This window comes from Glandiceps talaboti, chromosome 5 (assembly GCF_964340395.1).
Source record: "Glandiceps talaboti chromosome 5, keGlaTala1.1, whole genome shotgun sequence".
NCBI lineage: Eukaryota > Metazoa > Hemichordata > Enteropneusta > Spengelidae > Glandiceps > Glandiceps talaboti.
In genome coordinates this window covers 16,430,777-16,451,538 of record NC_135553.1, presented here as the reverse complement: position 1 = coordinate 16,451,538, position 20,762 = coordinate 16,430,777, and the positions used below count along the sequence as shown (strand labels likewise).

At 34.6% G+C, this 20,762-nt stretch overlaps 1 protein-coding gene across 1 annotated transcript in view; it reads left to right on the top strand.

Moving 5' to 3' along the window:
• Positions 1-20,762, top strand: part of LOC144435118 (SEC14-like protein 1) — a 47,349-nt gene that overhangs the window by 15,854 nt on the left and 10,733 nt on the right. The window contains exons 2-5 of the mRNA XM_078123679.1: positions 338-487; positions 3,342-3,473; positions 19,668-19,796; positions 20,254-20,485. Of these exons, the coding sequence (XP_077979805.1) occupies positions 338-487; positions 3,342-3,473; positions 19,668-19,796; positions 20,254-20,485 (643 nt within the window). The remainder of the gene's footprint in view (positions 1-337; positions 488-3,341; positions 3,474-19,667; positions 19,797-20,253; positions 20,486-20,762) is intronic.

Below are 20,762 nucleotides of genomic sequence, written 5' to 3'. Positions count from 1 at the left end.
TCACATTTGAATTGGTACAATTTATATACATGTCGATAATATGATTATGAAGTGATGTGTGATAGGGCAAAATGTTCCAACACATTCATCATATTCAAATTTTGTACAATAAATTATCTGACGGAGGAATGTTTGATATATCTAAGCTTTCCAACAGAATATCATGTTCTTATTTAAATAAGTACAATTATTATATGATGAAGGATGTTTGAAGAGGCAAAGTATTCTCTCTTGAAAACAGATTTTGTGACATACAAATTGGTACGGTCAAACATGACAGTTTGAATGGACGTTATAAATCAAACTAATTGTACTATTTATTGTTCTCTATTAACAGGCATACGAGAAGAGGTTTCCAACTTGTAAGATGATTCCCATCTTTCTTGGAAGTGACATTTTATCGGAATACAAAAGTGATGATGGAGCTATTCATACTGTTGAAAGGCGATGTAGACTCAATGTTGAAGCACCCTATCTCTTGAAAAAGGTATCAAGGACAAATGAATATCAGAGAAAAGGAATGATTTGAGTGGTTATGACTTGTGTTGTTCTCAGTGTTGACTGAATTATCAGCTTTTACCCTTTAGTATATATACATGTATCTGCCTTGGAAACTGCCTCAAGCTGAGGGGAAACTTTAATGAATCATAGTTCAGATTTAACACTTGAAGTCTTTGCAAATGATTTGATCTTGTGTGAATCATACATGCTTTATGATGAACTAAAAAACTCTGTCGGTTCCTGCCATGGGCCTTCAGACACAAAATATAATGCAGGGTTCTCCCTAGCCCCAAAAGAGTGATGTTTACTCATTGTTCATGAGCATTGGTATTCAATAGAAAAACCAGTGTGAAGTGGTATTAAATGCAGGTTACAATCTAGTATATTATTAGCCCACCAACAGGCACAATCCAAAGGGGACTACAGGAATGACACCCCCTGTCCGTCCGTCCGTCCGTCCGTCCGTCTGTTCGTCCATGGTGAACCATATCTCTGACATCCGTGACTCAATTGGAACCAAACCTTGCATAAATATCAAACACTATAGGGTGCATATGCTTGTCATTTCAATTTGTGACCTTTGATCATTATTACAAAATGGCATTTACATGTACAATGTATGACCTTGACTAAGATTTTCAAGGTCAAATAGCCAAAATTGGTCTTTCTACCATAACTTGAGAAGTTGTACTCCATTATAATGATTTCATATTGCACCATTTCTATAGTAGAGAATTGTAAAAAGCTGATAATGACTCAATCAGTAAGTCGTTTCATGGCATATCTATTAAAAAGACAATTTGAATATGTTAGATTTCTTGAAAAATCCCACTTTAGGTGTGAAAATATTCAAAGATTAAAAAAAATTGTACTCAATTACAGTCGATAATGACAAGATATCATAACTTCATGTGTTAAATTTGATAAGTTTAAGAGATGTCTTCTCATTGTCGTAAACCACAACCGCTTCTATGGCACCATCAAAGATGCACCGCACTGCACCTACTTCTTTGAAAGCCTCCTCTGAGGTTGACACTTCAATCTAACCTTGTGAGGAAAACAGCTAGATATATTAACTAGTATATATGATCCCCAACTACTACCAATTCCTTAATTACATCATTCCTGTCCTAGGAAGACATTCCACAGCCTCCTTTATGGCACTGTCCAAGGCGCACCCCACGGTCTTCTTTGAAAGCCACCTCTGAGGTAGACCCTTCGATTCAAACCAACATGTAGTAAGAATACAGTTAGATATATTAAAATAATATGATCTCCAACTACTATCAATTCCTTAATTATATCACTCCTGTCCTAGGAATACATTCTACTCCCGTTTGACTGCTAACTGTCAAATAAAAATTAGATTGATTAAATAATAGTAGATTAATAAAGTTGTGATGAAATAGGATGACAGATGTTGCTTTCTTTTGTAGACATGCGTATTGCTCTAGGGAGGTTGATAACCTTGCTGCGTAACAGACGGTTACTGTGTGAGAGTTAGTTTACAAGGAGTGCTCATAGACTAAAAAGCTATAAAAATATGACAGTTTAATATGAATGAAATGTATGACTCTACAAGTATCATTAGCAGTGTGCCCTCTAATGATAGCCACATTTTGTTGTTGTGAGTCAAAATGATAAAAACTGGCATTTCTTGCGAGTCACCACATAGTATAAGAGATAGGGGACACAAAATTTTGGTGCGTCACTAGAAATTGTGTGCATCAGTGGAGTGTCAAATTGGCTTAGAGGGCACACTGATTATTAGACATTTTGATAGTTTATAGAACGAAGTATGAAGCAGGAAGTGGATGTAAAATTGTATTTAAGAACAACCTACCATACTCAACTTCCTCCATATTCATGAGAGATATTTTATAGTGAAGCACTTAGGAGCTATGCATATTCATTGTTCAACCATGAATAATCATTTGTGTGCTGACTCCCATGATGCAATGGCACACAGCAAAGATACCCTATAAAGGCACAAGATTAACTTGATATTTCTCTGAAATCACAAGTAATTGTAGGTGATGTAAAATTATGAAATGACTCTCCAGAACCCATAGTTTATGAAAATTCCTATATTTTCTGGAGTGGTACTTCACTTTAATCACAGAGTGCTACCCAAATAACTGTAATTATTGCGTTAGTAATACATTGTACATGTTGTGGTGAAATATATATTGTTTCTACCATCTGAGACAAACTCAAATAGATGGTATGATTTGTCGTACTTTCCAGTTTGAGATGAAAAAAATGACATGCCTGAATTGCATGTACATGTATGTTGACTTTACAATTTATAAGTAGAAATTACAATGTATAGTTGTTTTGTACATTATTACAAATTCCTTAAAGTCCTACAGATACAGAAGAACTCAAAAGGGGAAGAGACCACCTTTCCATTGCGCATAAGCTTTCACAGGGCTTCTTTAATATCACTTTAATATATGAACACAGAGACTGAAATTATTCTCGTCGAAAAGTGATTGATTTTATTGAAGCTATCTAAGTACATGTATGTTAATCTAATGTGAGCTTTATCTTCTATCTTGGTATGTGAGCAGCGAGATTTTAATGCCATAGCAAAATATGAAGCTAAAATTTATTTGATAATTCCTTAATTCTTTGCTGGTTTGAACCCAGACAGCAGTGAAAAAAAGCACATGAGCTAACCACTCAGGAAAACTGACAACCCAAATTTACAAGTGAAGCACATTGGTGACAACAATGTATAGAAAAGCAGGAAAACAAACGAGACAATCGATAGAAAAAACTTCCCCAAAGTTACAACAACGCACATGTTATAAATCTTCTCCTGTTCTATTTTCCAGATTGTTGGTGTTGAATTCATATATTTCATTCAGAAGAACTCCTTAAACCTCAAGGAAAGAACTCTTAAAATTGAAGCTCACAATGAAAGTTTTTCAAGCCGAGTTATAATTAATGAGCATTGCTTTTACTCGGTAAGTACATTCTCATGTTCCACTGATATCAATATGGATATAAAAGCTTTCAGAGTTACAAGATACATGGAGAATTATTATCAACAGTCCCAATAAAAGATATTTATTATGGTTTACAAAGCCCTGGATTTTGAAATGGATGAAATTTCCATGTACAATTTATACAAATTGTTCAATATTCTAAGTGGTTTTTTTATCATATTAGTTATGTTAATCTCAAAATTGAAATTTCTTGTCATAAAATGTGTACCTGCTTTGATGATGACAACAGCAGCTTGCATTTAATCATGTTGCGTAGGTGTTCATTCTCAACCTTTGACCTGGGTATGCTAATTTGACCTTTCACCTTATGGTATACTAATTACATACAGACTGAAGCTGGATATTAGTTTAATAGAACTGTATATTTTTACTGCCAAAACTGCTATGTTTAGAATTCAGTTGGCTTTGCAAGCAGATCTCATAGGAGTCATGGTTACTGTATGATAACAGCGAGGTACAAAATCTTCTGAAAGTTTCTTGAAAATAGAGAAAGCTAAGTAGATAGGAATGCTGTAATATGCTGATGACCATCTGAATGATTCAGACGAAAGTTTATGTACTGTAGTCAGTTCAAAAAATAGATTCCACTATAAAGGTAACTTCACTTTTACTAGATAGGAAAACTTTCCATCAAAATGCCTGAATTTAAATCTATACAATTTGGAAATAATGCACTGGTAAAAAAAAATATTATATATTTTGTGTAACAGCAGATGACAATCGCGTGAAAATGTAACATATTGGGTGCCCATAATTCATCACTCTGGCATGTCAGAAAGGAAGACACAGAACGGATTTGCTAACAATCATGAAAACAAGCGCGTGATGTTTTTTGAAATTTAATCATTTGTGAAATCATATCTGAAAATAGTTGTCATTAATATTTAAAATACATAGCATACAAATGCTGGGTAGAGAAGTATAACTCTTAACATTAACAAATATTTTTTCATGTATAATATTTTCATTTTATGTGTATACTTTACAAGGCTACAATATATAATATCGCAATAGATAAATATCTATTGTAGTGAAGTATCGTTATACCATACGTGAGCCAAGTTGAACAAAAATATGGAATATATACTCTGGTCGTTCTACGTCATGACATGTCTATGTCACATGTCTACATCACTGGTACGGCTTTGTTCAAAATATGAGTCAAAACATTCAAAATGCCATTACTTTCCCGAAGTTTTCGTTGATATTACTGGCTCGAGTATAATTATGTTATTCCCCAATATTTTTCTTCATTCAGCCGGAAAATACTCATGACCTAAGGGTTGTCACTATAAGTCTAGGAATTTGTAGTGACAAAGCCCCCTTAGGTCTGTCTTATTTTCCTTGGCTGAACAAAGAAAAATATTGGGGAATGATATAGTAATTGTCATTCAAATTCAAAGTTACTTGATCAGAAGTAACTGAAACCAATAGTACATGTCATTTTGTATTTGCCATGAATTCCAAGATAACAGATACTGTCAACAATATTGTTACGAGGATCGTGATTTAATCTATTTTTGCTCAAAATGTCACAGTTTCCTGTCAATTTCAAACCAGTTTCTCAAAGGGCAACTGTCTGCTCAGATGTCTTTCAAGTCTTGTAGCCCGCTCATTAGTGAACGGTGAACAGATAATACCTCGTCTAACATGATGCCTGTAGACAGCTCTGATATGAAAACGATGTTACTTGAAGTGCTACACTGTCTATAGTATATGTTAAATAAAATGATGAAAAAAAGAACTCATCAAGGTTAATGTGGACTCCATGTTCTATTGTCAAAGAAAGATCTCAAGTGTTTGGTAATGGATGAGGCTCCAGGCTGTAACCGATGCCATACACAAAATTATAGTTACTAAATGCGAGCATAGAATTTAGAAAAAGAAACCCATACTTCAACTTAAAGTATGTGTATGTATGCCATACATAGAAATTAAAAATACTTGCATACTTAAAAGAAATGAATAAAACATGAAATAGAAGCCAGTAACCTTAATGCATAATATTCCCTTGAAAGTAATTACATGGTAACCATACTGATGGCACAGCTATTGGCAACATAGTCTAGCTAATCCCCTAGATATTCAGTCGTCTGCCGTGTCTATGAACTACATTTTTGTAAGTAAAGGTCAACTGTCAATCAAAGTACAGCAAGGTCTAACTTTTGTGACAATACCTAATGGAGTACAGTTAGTAAACTCTTTATGTACAGAAAATTACGGAAATCAAAATCTATGCATCATCGTCATTTGATTCCATGGTGTACATGTTCAAAATGTACTTTGTATATATGCAAATGTAATACATTGTACATTTCTTTGCATATTTCACATTGCATAGTCTGGCATCCATTTTCCTTTTGAGAGCATTCCTGTAGATCGGGAAAACATGAATTACTGGTTTTATCATATAGTAAGAGAAATGACAGGAAATTGTGCAATAAGTGAAAACAGCTGTATGAATGTATGAAGTGTTAGTTACATGAAGATTTTTACAAATGCCTGTACTAACTGTCAATGGCAAGATTTTTAAAATTATGCACCAAATCAGTGTCAATCTAGGGTTGAATAAAGCTGTTTTGGTAATATTTTTTAATGAACAGCTACATTGTATATGTATGTCGTACATGTAAGTGAAAGAGTGCAAAAGTAGGAATGTACAGTAAGTGTACAGGTCTATGTAAATGTGTAATCATGGGTGACCAAACTGCTGATAATATCACAGGTGATGTTGTTCATGACTTGCTGAAACCAACAGTTCTAGTGAAATGGCAATTTGTAAAAGAGGAGTCCTTGTGGTTGAATATTACATTTACATTTACTGTTTTGAAGTCCATTATTACTCAGTTCATCATATGTACACTGTGTATACTAAGTGTTCAACCTAGCATTTTCTCATAAGAAAGCTGCAATGTCGGCTTTATATGCAATGTAGTTACCAGCTGGAGACCAGGAAGGGGAAATCCTGCTACAGTATATGAGTAGGAGATGTTTTGATATTGATATTATTAATTTTTTATAAATTAAAAATCCGAAATAAATACCCAATCCTAATCCATATAGCCACTTTAATAGAACCAAGTAATATAAATAATGTAGTTATCTAATGGAGATACAGTACCCTGGAATACAATGTATTTAGTACGCCAAATGATTAGCTGAATACATAAAGAACTACTGCATACAAATGTACCTTACCTACATGTGTGTGTCTAAGGTCCCTAGATTTCGATATCTATGTTTACTACTCTGTTGGTGTTATTTGATGATCTCTGTGATATGTTACATTTAGGTAACATGATAATTCCTGTTTATTTGTTCACAAGCACAGTGTTGTCATTTACTATTTGTATTAATTTGACAAAGTTAAATTGATTTGATTTGATGTGGTTAATTAATTGATTTGGTGTACTTGATTGGATTAATAGATATGTGTTTATTGATTGTTTCTAATGTATTTTGATCGACATAAAGTTGTGTCTACATAACTGGTATAGTAGTTACCTAAACACCAAAATAAACTGAATAGAAGGGTAAATATGGCCAAAAGTAGTAAACTTCAAATATTGTGTCGGCCATATTGGATTTATGTAAATTAGGCAGTGTTCCACTACTTGGATTTCGGTAGTCGTTTGATATTCTAGATATTTCTGAGATGCATGGTGAAAAAATAAATTCTGTTGCAATTAGTGATGGGTTGACCCCTTTTTTTGCATAAAATAACTGGTTTAAAATATCTATAATCAGTTTAGAAGATACCAGCAAATATAAACAAATATTATTTCACATCTGTGTTCACATCAACCTACCTAAATTAGTGAACCACAAATGTACAGTTGGAATCATGTCTATCTCAAGAGTATTCAGGTCTTTCCACTGATGTAGGGTATAATTCAGGCTACAATTTACAAATATAATGTTTTCTTGTTAAGTTTGAGTAAAACAGAAAGATCTGAGGATTGCTCTTGGATGTTAAATGATACATGTGTACATTTTGTAAATCTCTGGCTAAAAAAAAAATCACATGTAATGTATAAAACATCAAGTAGCTTCATGTATGTTGATGCATGTGTCAGATTCCTCGGCATGGTGTCTGTTACATGTACTGATATAACGTCTCAGGTGTTTCATTAGATTTTTTAGCTGATACCAGAGATTCTAGCAAAGCGGATTGTGAATTTGCACAGACAGTGCTGCCTCAAGACTGGCGTACTGGATATATGATAGATATACAATGCACAATGTACATGTATGGACTTATCAAAAGTATGATAGGAAATCTTTGCACAATCTAGGGAATGAAACCAATCTGTATCTCACAGCCAGTGTTCAATATCTGCTGTTCTATGTGTATTCCAATATCAACATATAGCTATCTTGTCGTCTACATCTCTATCTCTATGGTCTTATTTACTTCATGTCATGTAATGAAAGGCAGTGTTTGCTGCATGAGTGCAATATTCAGGGTGCATGTCCATTACGTGACTTTGTGATAATATCTACTGTTTACATTGTAGAGGGTTACTCCCTCAGCTGCTCAGTCTACCTTTTAGAAGTTTTACAAATCACACATGCAATTGGGATGTAGATAATACAGGCCTTACATGCAAAGTAGTAAAACCACCAATGTTGAGAGTGGTAGGAGTCTTTAAAGGGACACAAGCTTCAAGTTTATACATTTTTGGGAGTAAATTTTTGCTGCATATTTAAAAGGTACATGTATATGCAGCATTCTACTTTGTAATAGTGATCAAAGCACTGAACTCAAACCTGGTATTAAGATATAACATATGAATAATCCAATGACGTAATTTACCATATGTATAAAAAAATGTACAGGAAATCCCCACTAGACAATCAAATGTTCTGACAAAACCAGAAGGCATACCTTGATGTTAATATTACACTCGAATGGTTTAATTAAGGTTTATGTGAGTATTTTCACTGTCAGAATAAAATGTTATAATCTCACCCTGTGTCACTCTAATTAAAATAGTACAATGTGTAAATACATGTAAAGTTAGATAACCACGCATATATGATCTCAGACCACTATAAATTACCTTAAGGTTGTTGTCTGTGCTAGGACGTCAGGTGTGTCTCCATATTAGACTCTCTCACAGCCCTCGGAGCTTCGCTTTACTAAAATTAAAGCTAAACGAATTATTTTGTATGTGCCGATACCAGCTATATATAACCGTACTCGAATATCATTGCCCTCAGGTCTTCGTGAAAACACGAAGCGTCGCAGTCACATGTCAATAAATAGTTATCTCTACATGTGTGTGGTTGATGAGGATGCAAAGTACAAGGTTATTCGAGTACGGTCATGGAGTATGTTATGTAGATGGTATCGGTACATACAAAATAATTCATTTAGCGTTAATTTTAGTAAAGTAAAGCTCCGAGGACTGTGAGAGAGTCTAGTCTCCTTAAATGTGTAATAAATGTACCAGTAATTTGAACAACAAACAGAGATTCTTTGTTCCATCAACAAATATGTAGTAATGCCACATCCGATATATAAGGGGCTTATCAGTTTGTTTACTTATTCTCAATTTATACAAGCTGTTTTTATCAAGGACATTTATTATTATATTAGGCCAGATCACAGGATATCGGCTATCAAAGTAATTATAGATCTGTGGTGGAATGATGTCTACATATCACTGGCAATGTGACCTTCACTTGAGTTGCCTGACATCATATGTTTATCGTATCGAAATAGCATGCATTTATAGACAGTGACTGTGCTGATGTGTTCCCGGTATAATAGTAAATGTATAATTCTATATTTGTACATGTACGTAGATGTCTTTTTTCGAATTTTCAGACATAACATTTGTCCATGTATTGTCATAATTCATAATTGCATACTTTAGTCTCTTATGAAGCTGGTAACCCAGCCTTCGGTTTACTACTAAGACAAATTTAATCTATCGTTCTTCAATGTGGTAGATTACACAAGTGGGTGATAGCGGTTCCTCTGTTGTGCACGCTAATCACCTATGATCAAGATAGTGTAAACATTGGAAGTCCCAAAACAGCACTGCAAGTTCATGGAATTCTGTCAATAAAACTCTGCAACGCCTCCCTACTGAGATTGCTACCAACAGGCTATTCAATAGCTTATCACTGTTGTATCAATCAACATGTTGCGTCAATAGTCTTAAGTTTGGGTCTATCTCAGTAAACCAAAGGCTCACTTACATGTACCAGATTAATATTACCGGGGTATGATAAAATCCAAGGACTTGTTTACCACTAAAGCTATGTTACTGCTTATACATAGAATACAGCTGCCAATATTAGGGTTGATTGAATGCATACAAATATTATATGATTGTGTTTTTATATCAAATACCACTAAAATAGAGTTTTTCAAACATGAATATTGTGCAAGATGGATAACCATTTTGATATGATAACCATACATGGAGGTCAGTCATTTATAAGATAAGCTTTGTGACTTTACCATTAAGGCCCAGTTTAGATTTAATAGGACCAAAATTTTTAGGTATGAAAAATTGTTTTTGCCACGGCTATGGGAAGTGTTTGTCCAAAACAAAAGAATAATCCTTTGTAATGCTAATGGCTTCACTGATAAGATAACACTAATTTGAGAATCTGGGATGGAAACTCTGGCCTTTAACTTTAAGTGTCAATTTGTATCATTAAAATATTGTGTAATCTGAATAGACATCATGAAGTCATAGGACCTTAGATCACAAGGTTATTCACTGTTCTTCATTTATGTCAGAAATAATATCCTGACCACTGACCTCAGAATAAACGGACAGAAATATACTGTTGAGGCAATAATGCATTCATATGTATATTATATTTACAGATCCTGTCAACTGAGTCATTTTATCTAATAAGTATAATTATTTTGTGTACATCTACATTTAACATAGTTCTGTTCAACAAATGCCTACCAGCAGTCCAAATTTCAGGGATGACAATGTTAATGGAATTATGTACATGTAATAGATACCATCGGCAAAGTAGTGGTATTGAGGCCCATATGATGTCTGAGGGCGGTATCTATTTTGCACCCAAGAGACAATCCGTGTAGCGTTTCTCATATACCTTTTTACATAGACTAGTTGCTGCAGACACCGCAGAAATCTTTCTCTTTCAAGAGTCCACCCATCTATCGACAAAGCATTGGCTGTCTCATAAATCATATTCTCCATTCAATGTAAATCTCATACAAATGTAACCTCTGTGTTGACCGACACTGGTAATTTAATTCCCGCCAACCCGATAAGAAAGAAAAAAATGCTACTTTGTAATTCATATCTCTGTAGTCTGACCTTGTTTTGGAAGATTGTAGACCGTCATTGTTAATAGTATTACACCCATGTATTATTTTTCATGTTTTCAGGAATTCTCTCCCGCCAATTTCTTGTTAATTTCTTCTGCTGTCACCACAGCAAATTGATGTTTCTGTACTTTTTTCATGTTTATAGTGACTCGGCTAGTAGTTACATTGCTGGGCTACTAGTGTGTTGTACGTTGACCTCGTTCATACAAGTCAACACATGGTTATATATTTGATACAATGTAGTGAAAGATTAATAAACTTGGTGTCTTGCTTCCGTCTATTTCCCATATCGGTATAATGGTATTTTCTTTATTTTCTTACCGCTGACCGGTATGGCTTTCGCTGAAAGTTTGGTGTATGGAATTTATTTACTGACTCCTGATTGGCTGATGTGCTCATTTGCTCATGTCAGTCACACTGGTTATGCCTACCTTGGGTAAAATTGTTTAAAAAGATGTGCCGAGGCGGGTAAAATATTAAAAATAGTCCTGTGAAAAATTAACCTTTGTCTAAAAATCACCTGAATTTTATCACTGTGAAACTGTACATGTATACACGTAATGAATCAATTTAATAGTGGAGAAGAAAGTATTTTTTCCATTTATTGTTTTATTATTTGAAAATGGTACAAAAGCATGACAGCTGTTTTAATCTTAAATAACACATTGTTATTACATTAACATAGTTTTTTTATCCCAAAATAACATAGCTACATGTGTACGTTACCTGTTAGGAACAGAAATAGAACTACCATCATATCAGTACATGTATTAATTACATCTCTAGTACTATGCATGAAATTACAAAATTATTGAAAGGTTGATTTGAATCGTTGTGTGGATATCACAGCACATCACGTCATATGAGGTGTGAAAATGAAAAGTATGACTAAGTCTTCATTTCCTGCGCTGTATTTCCTATGGGAGAAATTTATTAGAAAACTGACTAATGATTCATGATTGAAAACCTAGCAGTATCAATGCCACATATGTAGATATGAAGAGAAAGGACTATTTTGGTGTTTGTAGAGTTGGAAATTTTATAGGAGGCTTGTAAAATATCTTTTTATATTGTCTGTTGTGTTATTTACATGTAGGGAGAAATAAACAAATTGTTAGTATTATTGATACTTTTGTTAAATTTATTTTGACCGTGAATAGAATATTATTTTTGCTGTGTGTACATCAAGTAAAAGTATGGGTCTTGTTGAAGTTCAAAAAATGAGAAATTCTCACTACTGTCCATGGGAGAACTACATGTAAACTACACTGTTCAAATCAGTCTGATATTGAAGTCAGAACTACATGTAGCAAATGGAGAGTGATTTTTTAGAAATACTGGGACATTATCACCCCTGGTACATGTACAATGTAGATTGCAACAGGTTGTGTCCTTAATACATGTATGTGTACACTTGTAAATCAAGAACAAGAAGTTCGATGATTGTTTCCTTTATAGGCCTTCCATTGATACATTTCTGTAGTTGGAATGAGATCACCTTTCACATTTGTAAAGGAAGCAATTTAATTACCAGTTATTGAGTGGCAAGCATACTAATCAATCAATAGTGGTGGTGGTGGTTGTTGCAATGACATCTTTAATGAATTGATTGTAGATGATGTCAACTTTCAGTTGAACTCTATATATAATGATTAGCTTTATGACGCCTGTTACTTATCCCAGTGGATGATGTGTGCGTGTGTGCAAAGATAACTATAGGCATAGAAATACATGGTACTGCTGTAGGGTCAACTCTTGACCTGTTTTATGACGTATGCTGCTTTTTCCAGTGTGTGCTCGGTTTGTACCTGTATGCATGTATGTGTGTGTCAGTGCCCACATGCATACATGTACATGTACATTGTACATAGAAATAACAGGAATAGAAATACAGCCTGCTTGGCAACTGTTTACTTATCTAGAAGCAAATACATTGGCTCGATTTTCTCTAGTCTCAGTGTCTGGAAGCTATCCGTGGACTTGATTAGAGAGAGAGAGCAATTGCAGAAGATTGAATCCAGATAGCGTCTATCTAGGACATTTAGCTATAGTCACCAGATATGTTCCCCCTCTACCCCCCATTCAGTTCTAAACCTTGACCAAAATTGAAGGAAGGAAGACTACAAATGTACAATGTACAATTTATACAATCATTGTTAATTAAACTGAAAAAGTTATGGGTGTATGCACTCATACAATCACCATGGTTACAGGAGCCCAAACAACAACAGATTTTTCAGTCGAGTAAGATGTCTGCAGTTTATATATATATGTATCATCAAACATGAAAGATTCAAATTCAATGTTGTACCAGTATCCACTCCTGCAATCACCAGTGTTTAGTGAATGGTTACAGGAGAGCAAACAGTGGTGAACCTTTCAGTCTAGTACATGTAACATGTCTGTAGTTTAGTCCCCACCGGACGAAGTCCGGAATGGGGACTTATGGATTGGGTTCTGTGTGTCATACACATATGACATATGACATACATGTGCATATTCATTGTTGTCATGATACGATCCAATATGGCCGCCTAGCAGCCATTTTGTTTGCGAATTTTCCATGTCCAAAGCCATAACTCAGACATGCTTGAACAGATCTCATTCAAAGTTGGTATTAGGATAGTGTTCTATGACATACATGTGCATATCCATTTTCGTTGTGATACGATCCAATATGGCTGCCTGGCAGCCATTTTGTTTGCGAATTTTCCATGTCCAACGCCATAACTCAGACATGCTTGAACAGGTCCCCCCCCCCCCCCATACCCGACCCATCCTTTATTCATTTTGAAGAGTAGGGATGTCCCATGTCCAACGAGGAGATACAACATGAGTAGGCATGTTCCATGTCCAACAAGCAGACACAACATATCTAAGTCTGTTTGATTTAGGTTCATAAGTGTTGTTGCGTGATCAGAGTAGTGATATCTAGAAAATGACAACATAAACTGCCAGTTCCTTAAAACCCAATCATAGTGGGGACTATGTCATACATTCTCAACGACTTGTTCATTCAATCACGTTACTCTATCAGACTTTTCTTACCCACGTACATGTAGACTGTAATTTAGTGTAAACTCCAAATGTTCGTTAGAGAGCAAGTCTTTAAATTGACCTCTACCCAGTAATCATCTACCCTAGCCAAGTTGATCTCATGGGAAATCTGTACCTTCTCCTGGTGCCAGACATGATTTAGTACTTTACTGTATACTACTGAGAAAAAGTCATTTTTATTAGCACAACTGAACTTGTTCAGTAGTGCTATAGGGATCGCCCGGCGTCTGTCTGTCTGTGTGTGTGTGTGTGTGGATGTGTGTGTGTGTGTGTGTGTGTAAACAACTTAAAGTCAAAAACCGCTGAACCGATTGCCACGATATTTGGTGGGTCCATTACTTTGGGTGTCTAGTTGGGAAATTGTTCAAATCAAAATGATCGCATCACAGGTGTGTGATTTGGGTCAAAAAATGTGATTTTTGGTCAAAAAACTTAAACTCAGAAACTACTGGGCAGATTGGTGCGAAATTTGGTGGGAACATTCTTAAGGTGGTGTAAAGTAAGATTTGTTCATGACGGGATGATTCCATCAGTGATATGCAAATTAGGGCTAAAAATGTGTCTTTTTGGTTAAAAATCTATAATTCTAAAACTACTGAGCAGATTGGGCTGAAATTTAATGGGAATGTATCTAGGGATGTATGGACGAAGAAATGTTAAGCTTACCATGATTCCATGAGTGATATGCAAATTAGGTGTAAAAATGTTCATTTTTGGTCAAAAACTTATATCTCAAAAAGTACTTGGTCAATTAGTCTGAAACTTGGCGAGATGTTTCTGAAACTGTTATTCTGCAGATTTTTTTAAAAACATTTTGACAAAATTGGCCCTAGCGACCATGACCACGCCCTTAGCAACAACCAAATGGCAGTATATTTTGGTCAAATAACAACATCATCTGGTGAGCAAGTGAGTAAACATTCAAAAAATGTATGCAAATACCCTAGCAACCATGACCACGCCCATAGCAACAGCCAAACGGTGGTGTATTTCACAAAGATAACAACAGGGTTTAATAGATAATTGAATAAACATCCAAAAAATGTATGTAAATTTGCATAGCAACAAGACCACGCCCATAACAACAGCCAAATAATCACGTATATTGCAAAGATAACAACAGGAATAGAAAGACATGAATTAACATTCAAAAAATGTATGCAAATACCCTAGTAACCATGACCACGCCCATAGCAACAGCCAAACGGTGGTGTATTTCACAAAGATAACAACAGGGTTTAATAGACAATTGAATAAACATTCAAAAAATGTATGTAAATTTTCCTAGCAACAAGACCACGCCCATAGCAACAGCCAAATGATCACGTATATTGCAAAGACAATATCAGGAATTCATACACAAGTGAACAAAAACATACACAAATGTATGCAAATATATCTAACAACATGACCACGCCCATAGCAACAGCCAAATGATAGCATTTATCGTAAAGATAACAACATGGTTGGATAGGCAACTGGATAGTTATTCAGCAAATAAACACCTATTTTTAGCATAGACTAGCATATGGATAAACATTTTCAGTTGTGCTACAACGCCATTGGCGGTATTTTATTTATAAATAAGTTATAAATAGATGGGTGAAACAATTTACAGTGAATTTATCTTGATTAGCATCCAAGCAGGTCATGAAAGTCAGCTTCTCAGAGAAAGATTAAATTCTGACTAATGGTGTACTGAAATACTGTACATGCTAAAAATGTATGTAAAAAAGATAGAAACTTTCTAGTTTCAATGGATTCTTATCCCAATAATTATAGCATAATGATAATTTTATGTAATGTAACCATTCTTGTCAGTGGCCACTTGCCTCTTACTACTGCGGTCAGGGTTCGAACCCACTCTGGGTTTGATTAAATTTACCGTACAGTACATATAAGTAAGAAAAGTGTCGCTCAGTTTGACTCTACCGAACAACGCAGGTTTTCTCCAGGTACTCCTGTTTCCTCCATGCACCATGTACCAATACTGAACCTTCCTCCTTGTTATTGGACAACACCTGCATTGGATGATTGATGGTTTATAAATAAATAAATTCCTGGTTACAGCTCTACCAGTTCCTTGACATGATTCAACAGGTTTAGATAGGGTGATATATTGCAATATAAAACAAATGTTATTACAAAAGACCATAAGGTTACAGATTTACATTACTTCTTTCGTGTATGCAGTCAATATGAATCCATAAAGCTGTGCAGTCCATGTATGCTGTAATCATGGTAATGTAAAACATTAGCCTGAAAGATCCAGGGGTTGTTTCTGCTTATATAATATGCTGGGTAGTGAGTGGTTACATAAGCTAACCAACAACTGGACCCCTCTGGACTATTGAAATAGTATGAAATGCTAATAGTGTGATATTGAAATTGCAACATGTAACCTTCAAGTTGAAAGTCCAGACCAGTACAGTACAATGTACATGTAGGTAGTACATGTAAACTGCTGTGTTTGCAAGTATGGTAAGATGTGGTAGGAAATTACATGTGACTTATTCAACTCAAAGTTTGGAAGAAAAAGAAGTTTTCAAAAAGATTTAGTTGCCGTGTGCAACGTTATACTAAATTCAGGATGAGTTACAAAAAAATGTAGCATAACCTAAATTCAGAAAGTTTTCGGCAAGATTTGTTTGTCTTGTGCAATGTTATACTACATTGTAATTCAGAATGAGTTCAGGACCCTTATGAATTAACACTGATAAACCAGCTTCCACCTGAGTCACATCTAAGAGCTAAGAGTCATAGCCCCAAGGTATAATGACCACACATACAGGCTTAATCCTAATTCTTTGTTGCAGGCTGAAAGAGAACTATTTATAGTCTTTAAGTCCAGTGATAACCTTTCCAGTATAGTACACTTTTGAGGGTACTTTTTCAAGGTTACATGTATATTGATATTTATGCAAACTATGCCTTGTCACTGGTGACGAATGACTTCAGAAAACTTCTGTAAAACTTCAGTCTTTATGAAATTAATAAAACTCATGTAAGGCCCAAGAGTCCAGTAATACAGATGCCATCAGTTTTGACAATAAGTAATGATATCTGTCAGTTGACTGTTTTTAGATGGCAATATTAATGATAGTGCCAAAGATGATATGCTGAGTATGCAAATAATGATGTACACGTATATTTATATTATTCGTGTTTAAAAATGGGTGTACCTACCAGGATAGTCATATTATCTTTCTATATTTATAAAATATTGAAGCAAGTTATTTCTGTCCTATGCATATATTGTAAATCAATTTGTTTGTGAAAACAAATAACTCATCTGTAAAAATTGCTGCGTCATGTAATATATAAAATGTAAAAAAAAAACTAAATTTAAATCAACAGTAACAACAAAACACAAGTTCAAGTTGTCTGTATCTATATCTTACAAATTTTCTTCTTATTTGATAAAGCTGCAAGGTGTCAAACGACAAAATTTTGATCAACACATCCCAGCAACTTAAATCACAGGCTACAGTTAGTCTTTGATAGTAACCATAACAAGTCTCTAGGTTGATTTATGGTGTTGCTGCATGTTAAATGTACATGTGTATGTTGCACTAGGACATTTATAATATATAACTTTAATTACAGCTCAGCTGTATCATTTGCTAGCCCTGTGTCTGTTTAATGTTACATTGGTTACCTGGGTGTTAACATAATGTGCTCCTGCAGTTGTTAAAATAAGTGCATGTACTGGTGAGGTGTTAGTGCCTGCCTGCCTGGTGTTAGCACTGAACTAGTATGATGTTAACATAGTGCTGGTGCAGAGTCAACCTTCCAGATGCTAACACATACTGTACTGAAATTATAATTAGGTGATTATGTTTCATAAATGTGATAAATCACTTTCTGTATTATTAAAGTTACCACAAATAGAACAGTTCTACTTACAAACTAGGAAATATAGGTGAGGGGAATTTTGTTGTGATGAGCTTTCAGAAATTAATATGAAATGAATTTGAAATAAGAGTGGCCACTGCTTGTCATTGGCGAGTTATGACTGCAGACTGTGGTGGCTATGTTAGGAGAATTTTGTTGTGAGTTATCAGAAATTGATATGAAATGAATTTGAAATACGAGTGGCCACCGTTTGTCATGGATGAGTTATGATTGCCGACTGTGGTGGATATGTTAGGAGAATTTTGCTGTGATGAGATGAGCTATCAGAAATTATTATGAAGTGAATTTGAAAAAAGAGTGGCCATTATTTGTCATGGGTGAGTTACAACAGCAGACTGTAGGAATTTTGATGTGATGAGTTATCAGAAATTAATACGAAATAAAGGAGTTTATTCATTTCAAATTTTCATATAAAATTCTATGATAAGAAACGAAGTCATAAATATCACGAAATGGTGATTATTGACAAATGAATTATGTTGAGGTTATTCTAGGTGTCAATGCACAGTTTATTACTTTTGTCATGATGGTAAACCATTAGTCATTACTTGTCCACAGAGGATCACAATACACCCACTTCATGCCAATTTTATTCTACTACCTGTCATGTATTTGAGAACTATTAAGCTTAAAACAACATACAGTAAAAGGAATTCCTTGCACTCAGAGGATTACTTTGAAGTCATTATGTCAATTTTTACTTACAAGGTCTTTGTGACATGCATTATGAGCCTGGGTAAAATGTGCTGGAGTTGAATTGCTTGCATTTTGTGTTTTGAATCTACACCGTACACGCAATGTTGTTGCAATAGAACTGTGGTGAAATGAGAGGTTAATGTACCGGTATGTCATGTACTTTACAGGGAGATTACTGCAGTGTATTAAACCTGCAAATTTCCGCAAAAAAAAGACTTATTTTCACTTATTTCAAAAACGTAAAAGTAAGTAGGGACTAAAATGCCTTCGTGTACGTGAACACAATGTACCAGTCTGTTTATTAGTAAAAAATATGTCTTTGAGAACTACATTGTAGCTGAAAAATGTAAAATCGCAAAATTTTCTAGTGGTGAAAATATCTAAGTTTACAATATCATTTTCAATGTAGACTGCGTACCACAATAACAACTAACTGTTATATGTTGGTAAAATTAATACTGATGTACAATTGGATGAGGAGATGGTTAAATTTTATACCAGATATAGACATCTGACACTTGTAACACTCGTCACTTGACTGTTGCTGTGAATACCAAATGGATGTACATTTTGAAAAAAAAAATGTTTGTGAAAATGAACGATACAATTTTTTTCCCCCTATTCCATGATTGGCTCCATTTATTTTATGAAAATAATGATTTATAATTAATGTTTTCAGTCATACCGCAGAGTTTTTATTCAGGATGGTGTTTAAAGAATTTTATGAATAGATTGAAAATGTAGATACCTATTTAGTATTATTTATGCTTAACTGTCATTAGTCTGATGACAGCTAAATGACAATTTATTCACCTGTTTTCAAGTTGATTAAGATGAATTTGTATATCCAACATCAGTGCAATTAAGCTAATGAAATCGTTTTGGACTGTCATCATAATGAAGTGTCCGACATGACAAAGAGATGAGTTAAATAAGCACTCACCCATGTCAGTACCTAAATGTGGCCATAGAGGGCGCTAGACATCGTTGAAATGTCCTTCTAAGTTTATCATTCTTACAGAAATAGACAAAGCAATGTTTAAGAAAATGTCAATGTAACTATTTTCAGACTAAATTTATTATGAAATATTGAAGAAATTGTGGTTTTTGTCTCAGTTTAATTGATTTTTGTTTTGTGTATTTTTTATTGTCAGGTTCACCCTGAAAATCCTGAATGGACATGTTTCGAACAAGATGCAAGTCTGGATGTCAAATCATTCCTAGGATTTGAAAACATGGTAGAAAAAGTGTGCATGAAAAAATACTCGGAAAACATCAAAAAGGTGAATAAAATAAAACTGGATATGTTGTAAAACAAAGAATATTCTTACAGCATTGTAAGCAATATGATCTAAATATTTTGGTACTCAAGTGGACTAGATTAATCATATAGTTCCCATTGCTGACCCATTTGAATTAATGTTCATGTTCATGTAATTTGCATATTGAGGAGGTGGAATATTTAACCCCCAGTAGCTGTAACATTTTACCATTATGTGTTTGCTGAAGAATATACCAAACCATAACTAGGAAGAGTTTTTATCCTAATTAGTTGAATTACTCCAATGCCAATCTTTGACAGTGCTATGCCTACTGGTTTGATGCTGTCTGTAAACTGTCATGGAATACATGTAGGTACGATGACTTGTCTGTCTTGTCTTGTCAACACTGGAAAAATAAAAAATGTTTGATTTGTGATGTAGTAAAAAAAAAAGTTTTATAAATTACATTTTTGTTTAGGGTAAAGAAGTTATCCAATTCTACATCAATGAGCTTGCAGAGCAAGGTATTAGCCGTGTACCAACATGGGCAGAAACACACACAGAAGACAACACACCACAGACACTTTCAGGTAAAGGCAAGTCAGCATTGAGCTCACCAACACACAGTATCACAGAGGACTTAACAAGGGATGGTAGGATACTTGACGGTGAGAATGGGGCATGTGGAGGCATGAAAGATGCCTTGGAAGGTGGGTTTATTTCAACTTTCACACAGATATGGCTAGTTATAACCGGTTATGACTAGTTTAATACCTAATAATGGCTAGTTACAACTTGTCATACCTTGTTATCACTAGTCAATTGCTAGTTCTGGCTTGTTATGACCAGTTATGACTAATAATGTCTTGTTGTGGCTATTTATAACTGTTAATGGACTTGACTGTATGACTGTTTATGCAATGTATAGTACTTTTGTCAACTGGGCCTATAGGCTCTTTGCCATGCCATTGGTCAATTTCTGCATGA